Consider the following 13317-nt stretch of genomic DNA (forward strand, 5'->3'; position numbering starts at 1 on the left):
ACTACAACATCCCAAAAAATCATCCATCCTAGGATTATTCTCACGAAGACACACTTAACTATGGATTTTCATTAGTTTATACACTATCATAAATATTTAATTATCATCATAATTAGAATTTAATATTTATTGTTTAAGCTCATTACTAGAACATCTCACAATCCATATTAGACTATTAGCCCTTTTTAATTATACTAGTATGCAATACGTGCGTTGCACGTGGTGCATATTAAGAAACAACATGATTCAAAATTCATAATGTTTTCATAATTATGCATTGAACTTATACGCAATACACAAAATGAATGGCAATTAACCATTATCATCACATTACAAACCAAAAAAATATTCAATTAGCATAGCAATATACATACAATGAGAGTAAACATAGCTTTATTGTTGAAAGTCAATAATTAAAAATAAATAAAATTTCTTACTTACAACAAGAAGTTAATGAATTTCCAGCAATATACATGTTTTATAGAAGAAGCATCCCTCTATGCATACATAAGATCACATACTCGTATTACCGGCAATATAATCCCTCAAAGAAAGTACCATATTGCACTATATTTATGCAAACCCCAAAAAACTATGTATTGTTTTTTGGAAGATAAACTATAGTTGCAATAATAAGTACAAATAAAAGTGAAGCAAAATTATACAGTACAATGTCAAAGTTGTATCTCCATTTTCAAAGCTGGGGTTGTTGGTGCATATCTTTCCACGACTTTTTCATCTTTGTCCACAAATTCCACTTGATGTCATCGCCAAAAAACCTCCTTTCTTTGACTTCAATAACTTAAAATAAAGAATAGCAGGCACCTTTCCATTCACTTCAACCTACAAAAAAAATGAGCCAGTCACATATAGTTACATGAAATTTTCTTCTAGAACAATGGCAACATAATGAAAATTTCTATTGCATATTTGCAAAGTGCAAAGGAGATCTATAACTAAGCCAAAATTTGAAGCTAATAATCCTGTTTTGTGAAAATTAACATTGTATTTTGTTTTTCCAATCACGCTACCCATCGAAAACCAAATCTAGTTAGTTTGAAGATATTCACATTCATAACATATTTGTAACATTTGTTTGATTTCGTTTGAATTATCTTTCCTGATGAAAGGTAATGATATACAAACAAGAATAAATTTATAACAATAACAGCTATCTACAAACAAAGAAACAAATAACAAACAAAACTCAATTCAAATCTAATCTTTACCGCTACATTCGATTCTTGAGCTTTATCAAGAACCTTTGATTATCCTCCTTCGCACTTTGTACCAACAACTCAAGCAAATTTTAAAAATATGCATGCATACAATCCTAAAAAATCAAAACCTGTGAATGAGATGAACCAAATCATACCTACAGATATGCCTCATTGTATAATGTATTAAATTTAGCGAATTTCTTTTGATTCCTAATTAAAAACAATGAATGCTATAGAAGAAAGAAAAACACTGGATGAGGCTTCGCCAAGCTTTCCCGCTCAAACTGTAATGGATCATGAACTTAAGGATATCAAGTGGAATATAGAAGACGATGCTATAGAGCCATATGACTCCTGCCCATCCCCATCCACAACCTTTGATGCGAGAAAAGCCCCAGTGTGCATACACTACAATTATTGTAGCCACCTGCACAAATAAATAAAAGATCATAACATGATAGAAATCATAAAAAGTTATTCAATGGCAATTTTTTCCGTCCGAACTATTACCAATTGTGCAATTATTATGTTAGATGCACCACGAGCAGCATCAGTGGCATCAGCCACAGCTATGCGGCTTTATTTAGGGCAGGGACGTCATTTACACTATCACCAGTCATGCAACAGATGGGCTTTCTATATTGGAGGCGCTTCACGATTTTGTATTTGTGTTTTTAAAATTTTTGGGATTTTTTTGCATTTCTATATGAATTACCATGTAACTTGCACCAGTAAGCATATAATTTCAAAATTACTTTTAGTTAAGCAGGACAATAGAGATTTCTGGAAAACATTACTTACTATCCATTTAATGAAGTGTGTAGATAACTCACAAATAAGGTCTTCCAATTTTTACAATGTGATGATGAACATAGAAGAGCAGCTAATAATACCTTAGACGCAGGTATTTGATCAATGAGTACTGATTCTATTTTCTCTCAAATATAGAAAAAAAAGTCCTGACTCCTATTTTTAGGCACATTGCCAACAAGAATAGACAAATGATAAATGTCAAATGTGGTATTTTTAAGTATTGTGACAAAATATGAAAACCTTATAAGGATTATTTATGAGCTAAATTACACACCTTCACACACCGTCCAACCAACATATCGTCGTAACGACCGATCGGCTGGCCATCTCCCATGAGGCCAAAGTACATTGCGGGGTCGATAAGCTCACGGTCAAAGGCCAGATTCATACCACACATGGAAAACAATGTTCCCTTGGAGATACTCATAACAACATCAACATACCTATGGCAAACATAGAAACCAACGTTGGAGGATAAGCATCCTTATCCATTTAATACTGTAATGTGAATGATGACGCGTTACCTTTTGTTCCTTTCCAAAGGATTGAGGAGCTGAGTGGGAGCATCATAGTAAGGGATGTGTAACCAGAGACCATGGGAAACAGCAGTTGAAACACATTCCCTGAGGCTGAAAGGATACCCATGCACAAAATTTGCACCGTCACGGTATGGATCGTACAATGTGTTGAAGAAGTATGGGGTAGCATAGCTAAGGAGATTATTTATATGCTGCTCCAGAGCCTTGATGTCTTTTCCAGATGGATTCTTGGCCACCTAGTATCAGTATTTAAAAAATTGGTTAGAAATATGACAAGGTATAAAAGTTTTATTAATTATCATGCATATTTACACTATGTATTCTAAGTATGATTCTTGTTAGTAAGATCGATATGTGTGTAACCAACTATACTCCTTTTTAGGAAGATCTCATACCATAATCATCAATTGGTCGTTGTCCATGATCTCCTAAAACCGCAGTAACCAATTCCATTGATATGCATATACGATTTTCCTACAAAAGATAAATATGCAATGAAGTTAATTGAGCAATGAAAGCCATAATAATATAATATTAAATCTCTAACAGTCAGCACGAAGAGTAGTGACATCATGTGAACTCTTGTAGGCTTGAGTAACTGTATGTGTGTACTGTATGTGTGTAGTGCTCATTTACCAGCAAGCAATATACTGAACAGTGCATCACTATCTCAGACAAGAAGCAACCTATGAGTACCAAACAAAAGACTAATAAATTTGGTATTCAAATTACTTCAACTGGAAACTAATCTATTGACAAGAAGAGAAGTAAATTCAATTTGAAATACAAACAATTTAATGGTTTATTGGTTGACTGGTTCATTAGAAAAAGAAGATGATTGCAGAAATATCTTTCACTGCTCAAGGAGGCTTCAAAATTTTATTGGCCTGTTTTGGGTTCATACCACTTTCCAGGGTATAGGAAACCATTTTCAACATTCTCGCAAACCAAAGGTCTATAAAACATGTTCTTGCATAACTTATAAATCATGATGTTTATGGAACAAAATGCACTTAGAAGAATTATGATAGAAGGATATCACCATCTAATTTAAGCCGCCAACAAGACAATAAGTAGGTCTTCTCATGTATACTGTCTCAATTCAGGTTTGTTTGATGTTCTGCAATATAATAATGGTTGCATATGCAATATTTCCTGTGAACCAAGAATGTTTTCTATTAAAAACATTCAAATAATTAGACCATTTCGTCTAGTGTTTCGCTTGTATTCATGATGTTATATGTTCTAAGGGCTTGTAAAAGAATGACACCACGTATTAAGGTTTAAAGAAAAAAAGGATTAAGATTTTCTCATGCAACATGTTATAATATTTTTGAAATCAACCTCCATCCCTCCCTCACTCGCCTTACTGTGAACTCTAAAGTTAGTAAGTAATTGTCCACTAAAGATGCTTATCCAGTAGTCTATTTTAAGGCTCGTCAATATTAAAAACTATCCTTGCCTTACTGTGAACTCTAAAGTCCGCAACTAATTGTCCACCAAAGATGCATACCCAGGATATTCTAACTCTCAGATCAATACTTCACAATCCTAAGCCTTTCGACCTCTAAGTTACCAGGCTACAGCCTGCTGTTCTAAAAGAAACAAAAGGAAGGAAACAAGGACCTGCAAGTTAACAAAATCCAACAACAAATCAAAACAACTTTTTATGAAATCAGAGATTCATCAGACCCTCTACTTGTACTCATAAATACATATGTACTCATGAAAGTAGTCAACTATGTTATAGAAAATAATATGCTCCACCACAAGAAAATCATTAAACTCACTGTTTTTTTCTTGCTTGAGTACCCCATGCCTCGTGAAACATCCAACCCAGAACAAAAACACCAACTGCAGTATATCTATAATAAAGCATAAAGTTGTCAATAATCAGCATACATAGAAGTGAAGATGAGTTTTAACTATCAACAACAACCAAGGATCAATTTGTCTCACATGTTTCCAAAGCTATTCTTGGCATATGCTCCCCCCCTTATGCCCTGCATACATAAATAATGATCCGGAGTGTTTGAGTGAGACCTGCAGTTGTCAAATTCCTATTGTCAATATAGGAAGAGAATTCAGAAAAGAAAAGAAAGAAAGGAAAAAGAACTTCAAATGAGGTTATAGCATATGCTAACAGTGACTCCAGAAGTCTAAGAACTTCCAAAGTTTATTATAATCAATAAAATAACATTGATTTATTCCTCTGAAAGTATATATATGAGAAGATGCCATCATGTGAAAAAAGGCTATAAATTAGATATCAGGAGTACATATCAAGAGCAACATGAATGACAAGATATATAAACAATAGCTGAAGCACACCTCCAAGGTAGCCTGGCCATGAGCGACCATCTCTATCATTCTTGTCCTAATCTGCACAAGATAAGATCATGTAACCAATCAACTTTTCCTCCAATTTTTTCAAAAATGTAAAAATGCAAGGGAAACGACATAAAGGATAAAATGCAATGATGATACAATAGATGCAACGAATATAATAAAGGTAAAATATACATGGTTGTACAAGATCAGAAAGAAGAACCAAATTATATTTGATAAGTGACAAATAGAAGATAATACTTGGTGTCTAGTTTCTAAATTATTAAGGCTTGTAATGAGTTCAAAATTGATTACCTTTCAGTTTTTTAGGAGTCGTTTTACATTGTACACAGATACTTATACGTTCAGCATTTCAATGCAGCATAAGGAACCTAGATGTCTCCCCTTATGTGATATTTTGTGTAGTTAACAAATTAATTGCAAGAAATGTGGCCATCTAACATCATTATTTTTGAAGAATTTTCAATAAATCACATTTTAAGATTATGATATGATCTCACGCCTGAAGAAACAACAGTCAGGTCCCATCTCTCCCAAAATTTTGCCTTGTATTGATATTTGTATTTGAAGGTTGACATAGCTTTAATGCTTGCATTCAGATGAAAGTGGTTAACAATTTCATAGATCATAGTAAGGGATGTGCAACCAGAGACCATGGGAAACAGCAGTTGAAACACCTTCCCTGAGGCTGAAAGGATACCCACGCACAAAATCAGCACCGTCACGGTATGGATCGTACAATGTGTTGAAGAAGTACGGGGTAGAATGGCTAAGGAGATTCTTTATATGCTGTTCCAGAGCGTTGATGTCTTTTCCAGATGGATTCTTGGCCACCTAGTATCAGTATTTAAAAAAATTGGTTAGAATCATAACAAAATAATAATAATAAATCCAAAGGCTAACGTACGCTACAAAAAAAAAACATATTCTGTGTGGATATACTGGAAAAATAAATGGATTTGCATAGAACTAAATATGCAGATTTATGCCTCTAAGATGAATTCACAAATTATTTACAGCAACGAACTTATAAATGACAAATTCAGGTTTAACACATTGCCCGTAACCTGATAGTAAATATTAGTTTACAAATCTACTTCAAGAGCAGAACAAGGTATTTTTCTGCGACGATAGTGATAACTACAAAGTATTCCAGAATCCAAGTGAACTTGAAGACTTGAGCAGCTAGAAATTTAAATATTGCGATCATTTCCAAAAACCCATCTCCCAAAAAAACTCAAAACAAGCAAAAGATGTCAAATTTCATCAAGGGAACCCCTAACCCTACTCAAAAGAGGAGAGAGATCTGGAGCACGACACACCGAAGACACGGACCAGTGGCAATCCTCTAGGGTTCCGTCCTCCAAACCTTGGAGGACGGTCTCCATCGAGATCATCGTCTTGATCGCTCTCGAGATAGCAATCCTCGCCTTCCTCCTCTTCGACGTCGCTCGATGACGGGAAATCTTTGTTATCGGCCATTGCAACACGAGGGAAAGGGAAAGGGAGAGGGAGAAGGAAGGAAGAGACGCTCTCAAAGATGCAATCGAGAACGATCGCGATCGAGGAATCAAGCAGGGCTCGTTAATGGAACCAATGGATTTTGTTTGGGGTTTTAAATAGATGAAGGTTTTATAATTGTTATTCTTCTGTATGAGACGCAGGGAAAGACGAGACGAGGAGGTTTTTAATATGAATTAATTAATAATAATAATCTTAAACATTGATAGTCATAATCAGAAGGTAAAAAGGGCCAAGTAACAATAATTAAATAGAATTATAGGATATAAAATTATAATTAAGCAAGTTTAAAAGGGCAAAATGGGTATGTAAAAGTTTTGACAATGGTTTTCTCTTTTAGAAGTAGTATAGATATAGATAGATTTTAATTATATATTTATTGACACAAATATGTATTGTGATTTGCTACACTTTTTATTTTTGTCACTATTAGTTAATCCTTTGCAAATAAAATGACACTTTATATGTATCATAAAATACGTGTAGACATATACAATTTTTATTATGGTGACATCAAAAAATTATAAAAAAATTCGATGATAAAATATGTTTCCGCAAAAATAAAATGGTGACTCAACATGTAGGCTTGGTTCGGTAGGAGGTACAAAGAGGCAATGCAAGGTAATGATAGGAATTAAATAAAATCTAAGTTGTAAGCGTACAACTATCAAGTTATAATATAGAAAAATGTTGATCCTATGAGGAAGGTGTTATAGGACATAATTAAAATTTGATTCTTAAGTTGTGTGTAACAATTAGTAGTGATAGAAGTAGTTGTGGAGAGATAAGAGAGTGGAGTTGTGACTATATGCAAATAAAACAAAATAGATTAAAAGGGAAGAAAGAAAGATGAAGAAATAGAGAAAAATAAAATTAAGAAACAAATAAAGAAAAATAAAAAATAAAGAGGGAAATAAAAAAAGTAATAGAATGAGGATTCAATTAGAGATATGAGGAATTTAGAATTGAATCAACTAGTCAATTTCACTTAGAAATTATGAACTATTCTCTTTTTATCACATTTTACTTAAGATTTATTAAGCATAGACTATCAAATCTGTTGATGTATGGAATCACACAGTCAAATAAAAATAGATTAAGTTGATGGAGGTCCTTTAACTCTCCGAATGTCTAGTCCTTGAGCAAGCTATTCGGATGGGGTGTGATTCCCCGGTTGTTCTACCAACGGTCAAGTCAGTGAGCTGCTTGTGTGGAGAAGTATAAGGAACTACAGTAGTTCTTAAGTTCAGAGAATAGTGTAAAAAACTTTTTTTTGTAATGAAAAAATAGTACCTCATTTTATAGTAATGGAAGGAGGGTAGGATAATAACTTTGGTCGGGCATGGGCTAACGGTTGTGTCAGCTTCAACTTTACAAGTGTCGGTCAATGACTGGAGAAGAGGTTACTTCGGTGTTTAATGCGAAGTGATGGAGGGTATGCGATGCCGACATGGTCTGATGTGTCATAAATACTATTAGAGGCAGAGGAATAATGACGCCAATAATGCATTTAATAGCATTTATGGTGAGGTGATTGGTCATCAGTGCACAGGAGGGGCTCGAGGCTCTAGGCGTTTCGTCGCCTTTCTACTCATCTGGTGGACGAGAAGGACCGCTTTTTAAGTCACCCTTGCAAGGTGTCGGCCGATTAGTCGGTCGAATGGAGTGGTTAAGTAGTCGACTCAGCCGGGGGACATGTAACGCCTTTCGGTTCGTCGACATGTGACGCCTTTCGAGTCGTCCTCTCAAGATGTCAGAGTGCCGAGTCGACCGAATTAGGCCTCTGATTATCTCGAGGTGCTGACTTGATTATGCATAATGTTGGACACATGTCTGTTATTGATTGAAGATTATTTTTCATCACTAAAATGACTATAACAAAACCACTTAGGGAAAGTATAACCTATAAAATTATCATCCAAGTAAATTTAACATTCATGAAAAGAATAACAACTAGATATTAATTCTAAAATTTGTAAGCATAACATATTAAACCACTCAAAATAAACATAGATTATCAACTTCTAGCTAATAGTTCTCTAGTTGATTTATCCTAAACATGATCATTTTAAGCATGAGAGAATAATTCATAAATTATAAAAGAAATTAAACTAGTTTTAAATAATTCTAGAATTCTTACTAAAATTAATTCCATATCTTAGAAAATAAAAACAAAGAAATAAAATCTAGACTAGAGAGAATAAAAGAAAGAGAATGAAAATAAGAACTAACTACAAAGAGGAAAATAAGAACAATGATTAAAGATCTAAACTATGAATAAAAAGAAAAGAACATAAAAGGAAATCTAAACTATGCAAGAATATAAATTTATACTACAAAATAAGTACAAGAAAATAATGCAAAAACAAAGACATGAAAAGTAAATCTACTCTACAAGACATCAAAATCTATTATCTATTACCCCTTTAAAAGAGCCGGTTCCTGAAAAACTTTCCCATCCCAAAATTAACCTTCAACCATCATAAATATACCCAATTTCTCCCTTATATAATTTCGTCACTTTAAATTCGCCTTCAGGTTCTGGAATTTTCGCCTCCGTTACTCCTTCATCGTCGCCTCGCCTTCAGCTTCTGGAATTTTCTCCTCCGTTACGCCTTCCTCGTCGCCGAAGTCAAAGAGATCATCCATTACCCTTCTCCTACGAAGCCGAACCGTTACCGGAATTTGCAAAGATGTCGTTTATTCGTTCGATTCACTTATCCGTCGAAGCCGAAGCGTTAGAGAAATATGCACAGATTAGTATTTATTCCGAATTTCCGCATTCATCTCCAAATATTTCTGCAATTGGGGATTCAGTAAGGTATTTTTTTCTTCATCTTAACTCCTTTATACAAAACCCTATATCTAAATTTAACATCTACTTCTTCAGTCCTTTAATTTTCTTCTAAAATTTACACTAATTTCCGATTCCCTCCAGATTCGAGCGAGAGGGGTTTAAATATTCCAACAGCAGCCGGATCGACATTAGAAAGTAAGTTCAGTTGATTTTAGTTCTTTAAATTTTCAGATTTTGATTTTGATTTTGATTTATTTCCTAAATTACTTCTGTTTTCCATTTATAACATTTTTTGTATCTTATATTTGTTTGGGAATTGATTTCTTGTTATTGTGTTTCATATTCAAGCTCAGAAGGTGGGTAAATATGTTTTTTTAATTTTAAATTGAACATATAAAATAATTAGATATAAAATAACTAATAGTATTACATAATTATTAATTGATACTATCAACTCATCAGTAAGATTTGAAATAACTACAAGCATTACCTGGTTGACATAACTTTTGCTGTACGCATTAATTGAAAGGCAATCCTGCTTGCACGACTGAAAATGTTTTATCCAGCGCTGCAAGATTTTAGGAATGAAATGTCTAATAGACAAGATGTTGTGATGTAGAATATTGTTAAAACTGAACGAAACAACAAGGATTGAACTGAAAATAGCAAACCCTGGTGAGAAAATAAAGTCAAGCAGTAACCAAGTGGCAGAGTAATAATATATCATAACGTTAGTTATTAAGATTAAACCAAGATGTCTCCCATAAAATGATTTGTAATCCTATAGTTTAGTGTTGAGTCAGTGTTAAATTCTTTATCAATCAAACTTAGGAGAAAACCCCTAAAGCCTAAGGATGAGAAAGGTAGGGTTGGAAAATAAAGGGAAAGATATTCAACACAAACATTTATAGAGGCTCTTATTTATAGAGGAAAATGGTTGCTTCTCATGTGACATATGATTGTTGTTTCTTTGCATGCTCCCCGCAAATCGATAGACATGGTTTAATTCTCAATACAAACAACTTGACTGAATAAATATAAACACATATTGCCTTAACTGGCCTATTTGAATTATAATTATGATGATAAATATGCTAACAGCTGTCGACATACATATTTATTTATAGTTCTCCAAACTAAAGTGTCAATTTACCTCCTTATTTTAAAAGTGTTTGGTCCCAGGCTTCTTTCAAGTCATATGTTTGATTGCTTGTGTAGATGCATGTAAATGCTGATACCGCGAGGTGACCAGTCCAAATAGAGGACAAAAATGGCCAACGAAACATAATAAGTGAATAACAACATTGAAATCATAGAGCAAGAAATGCTGACCATTACAAACTCAACGAATGCAATGCGAGTTTTATGCTGATAGTCCCCGAGCATTCTCATGCGATAGACCTATCAAAAGAGAGCATTTTAGTATACATCCTTCCATGAAACATAACTTCTTCACATTAACTAATGCATAACCATCAACAAAATAACCATCGGCAACAACAAACCTCTCCACATATTGATCCAAAAAAGAGTCTCAGCTCTTCCTGAGTAATCTACATAAGGTGAATTCTGAAAGGTAAATAAAGTGGTAGAGAATAAAAAGGTTTCCCCAATATAGAAATCATGAGCCAAAATTACCTTCTTGTCAATGTTTGTACAGTAGACAGTTCTTGCACACTAGCCTTAACTATTACTTTTTATTGGTTTTGTTAGTTTCGAAAGGTTACTGTAATGCTTCTACTTAAGACTCTGTTGTCTATTGCATGTCTTATGTAGGCTGGTAAATGTTGTTAATTTGGTATATTGTAGGATCTCCATTCAATATTTATTATTACTGAGAAAAATCATTTAGCTTTCATGAAACTGAGTTTAATACAATATTGAGACTATCTGTGCATATGCAGCAGCAACATATATACACACAGTATTGTGTGTATCTGCTGCAGATACACAGCAGATACACACAACATGTGTATCTGCTGTGTATCTGCAATAGATACACACAATATTGTGTGTATCTGTCTGCAGTAGATAAACACAGTATTGTGTGTATCTGCTGCAGATACACATATACACACAATACTGTGTGTATCTGTCTGCAGTAGATAAACACAGTATTGTGTGTATCTGCTGCAGATAACCAAATATAATCAGTTGAATGTTGATCAGAAGAGAACTTACATTCAGAAGGTCATTGATAATAATATAAAGAGGAAAAGAAATGATTTAGCTGATAATAGTACCAATAGCAAGGGAAAACGTAAGATTGATTTGTTTTGTGGAGCGCAACAGCGAGAATATGAGCATGGAGGTTTGCATAGATTAATTTTATAATTTATTAAAATAATTGCATGATTTTATATATCTAAATTTATTTAACACTAAAAACTATTATTTTTTTCTAGGTCAAATTACACATGAACCAGTATGTTCTTTATTACATAAACTACGGACTCCAAAGTCTTGTTCATTTTGTGGAGCAAAAAAGTTTGAACATGAGCCACCAACATCCTGTTGTCATAATGGTGAAATCCACCTAGCAGATGTGAATGTTAATGATGAGTTATATGCCCTTTATACGGTACAGACCCAAGAGGCAATTGAGTTCCGAAGACAAACCAGAAAGTATAATAGTATTTTCTCATTCACATCATTTGGGGCAAGGTTTGATAGAGAACTTGCATCAAACAGAAAGGGTATTTTCGATATGGGTTGTCTTTGATTTGGTTCTGGAATCGGAGAATCACAAATGATAGAGTTTAGTTATTTTTTTTTGTTGCGATTTCGGTTGTGATTTTTTTCCTAAATTAGGTATTAGGTATATCAATTCTGTTTTGATCAATCTAATACTAAATTAGGTATTAGGTATATCAATTCTGTTTTGATCAATCTAATATCAATTGCATAACCAATAGATTAAAGATATTAAAATGTTTTGTAATCATTACTTGAGAAAACATGTTCCTTGAGTAATTATGTATGTTGTGAAAACCTGTTGTGCAGTTCTCACGTAAATAATTTAACAATTTTTTTTATGTATGTTGTCTCTGAATAATTATGTATGTTTTCTCTCTGAGCAATTATATATGTTTTGTAATACACTATTACGTGTAGATTAAATTATTTAACATTTTTTCATATTAATGCAGATATCCTACTTGGTTGGATTTGCCTTGTTTTTTTTAAAAACATTTCTAAAGTTGTCGGTGATTCAGGTTAGTTAAGCAACTTTCTTCTCTTTTCTCTTTATTTTGTTCATAGTGATGATAACTCTATTTCCTTGTATTTATCTTCTTCTACACTTAAATATTAATTATTATTATTATTATATGACTTAAAAAAAATTAACCTTAGCATATGAGATATTTGTGATTACTGATGCATGTATAGTTTACCAAATTTCTAAGATTGATTTGTTTTGTAGAGCGTAACAGCGAGAATATGAGCATGGAGGTTTGCATAGATTAATTTTATAATTTATTAAAATATTTACATGATTTTATATATCTAAATTTATTTAACACTAAAAACTATTATTTTTTTCTAGGTCAAATTACACATGAACCAGTATGTTCTTTATTACATAAACTACGGACTCCAAAGTCTTGTTCATTTTGTGGAGCAAAAAAGTTTGAACATGAGCCACCAACATCCTGTTGCCATAATGGTAAAATCCACTTAGCAGATGTGAATGTTAATGACGAGTTATATGCCCTTTATACAGTACAAACCCAAGAGGCAATTGAGTTTCGAAGACAAACCAGAAAGTATAATAGCATTTTCTCATTCACATCATTTGGGGCAAGGTTTGATAGAGAACTTGCATCAAACAGAAAGGGTATTTTCACATTTAGAGCACAAGGACAAATATATCATAATCTCCCCTCTCTTATTCCAGAAGAAAATAAGCCTTCCTACTTTCAACTTTACTTTTACGATACGGAGAATGAGTTGCAAAATCGAATGGGAATATTAGATAATGCAAACATGAGTACGACTACAACTAAAAGATTGATGGATATATTTGAAGGAAACCCATATGCAAAATTTCTGCGGAAACTAAATGATTTTCCATCTC

General features: G+C 33.3%; 1 protein-coding gene and 1 long non-coding RNA gene across 9 annotated transcripts; both read right to left on the minus strand.

The window, feature by feature from the left end:
• On the minus strand, positions 414–6599 carry LOC109841379 (UDP-arabinopyranose mutase 3-like). Of its 8 annotated transcripts, none has more exons than XR_002247265.1 (9): positions 6210–6599; positions 4904–5755; positions 4532–4615; positions 4363–4437; positions 2968–3046; positions 2558–2808; positions 2308–2476; positions 1230–1647; positions 414–843 (listed from the first exon to the last, which is right to left on the minus strand). XR_002247265.1 is itself a non-coding variant. In XM_020410323.1 (9 exons), exons 6-9 carry the CDS (start codon positions 2992–2994, stop codon positions 1435–1437), a joined length of 660 nt encoding a protein of 219 aa, XP_020265912.1. In that variant the 5' UTR covers positions 2995–3046; positions 4363–4437; positions 4532–4615; positions 4904–4954; positions 5599–5755; positions 6210–6599; the 3' UTR covers positions 414–1434. The 8 variants fall into 8 exon arrangements, 7 of the variants coding, with proteins under 7 accessions (XP_020265912.1, XP_020265909.1, XP_020265913.1 ...); XM_020410323.1 differs by having other exon boundaries at positions 414–1647; positions 4904–4954; positions 5599–5755; XM_020410320.1 differs by having other exon boundaries at positions 414–1647; positions 4904–4954; positions 5575–5755.
• Positions 10551–10917, minus strand: LOC109841177. Its single transcript, XR_002247168.1, has 3 exons — positions 10878–10917; positions 10745–10792; positions 10551–10640 (listed from the first exon to the last, which is right to left on the minus strand). It is a non-coding gene; the product is annotated as an uncharacterized LOC109841177 (long non-coding RNA).

Source organism: Asparagus officinalis, chromosome 5, assembly GCF_001876935.1.
Source record: "Asparagus officinalis chromosome 5, Aspof.V1, whole genome shotgun sequence".
NCBI classification, from domain to species: domain Eukaryota; kingdom Viridiplantae; phylum Streptophyta; class Magnoliopsida; order Asparagales; family Asparagaceae; genus Asparagus; species Asparagus officinalis.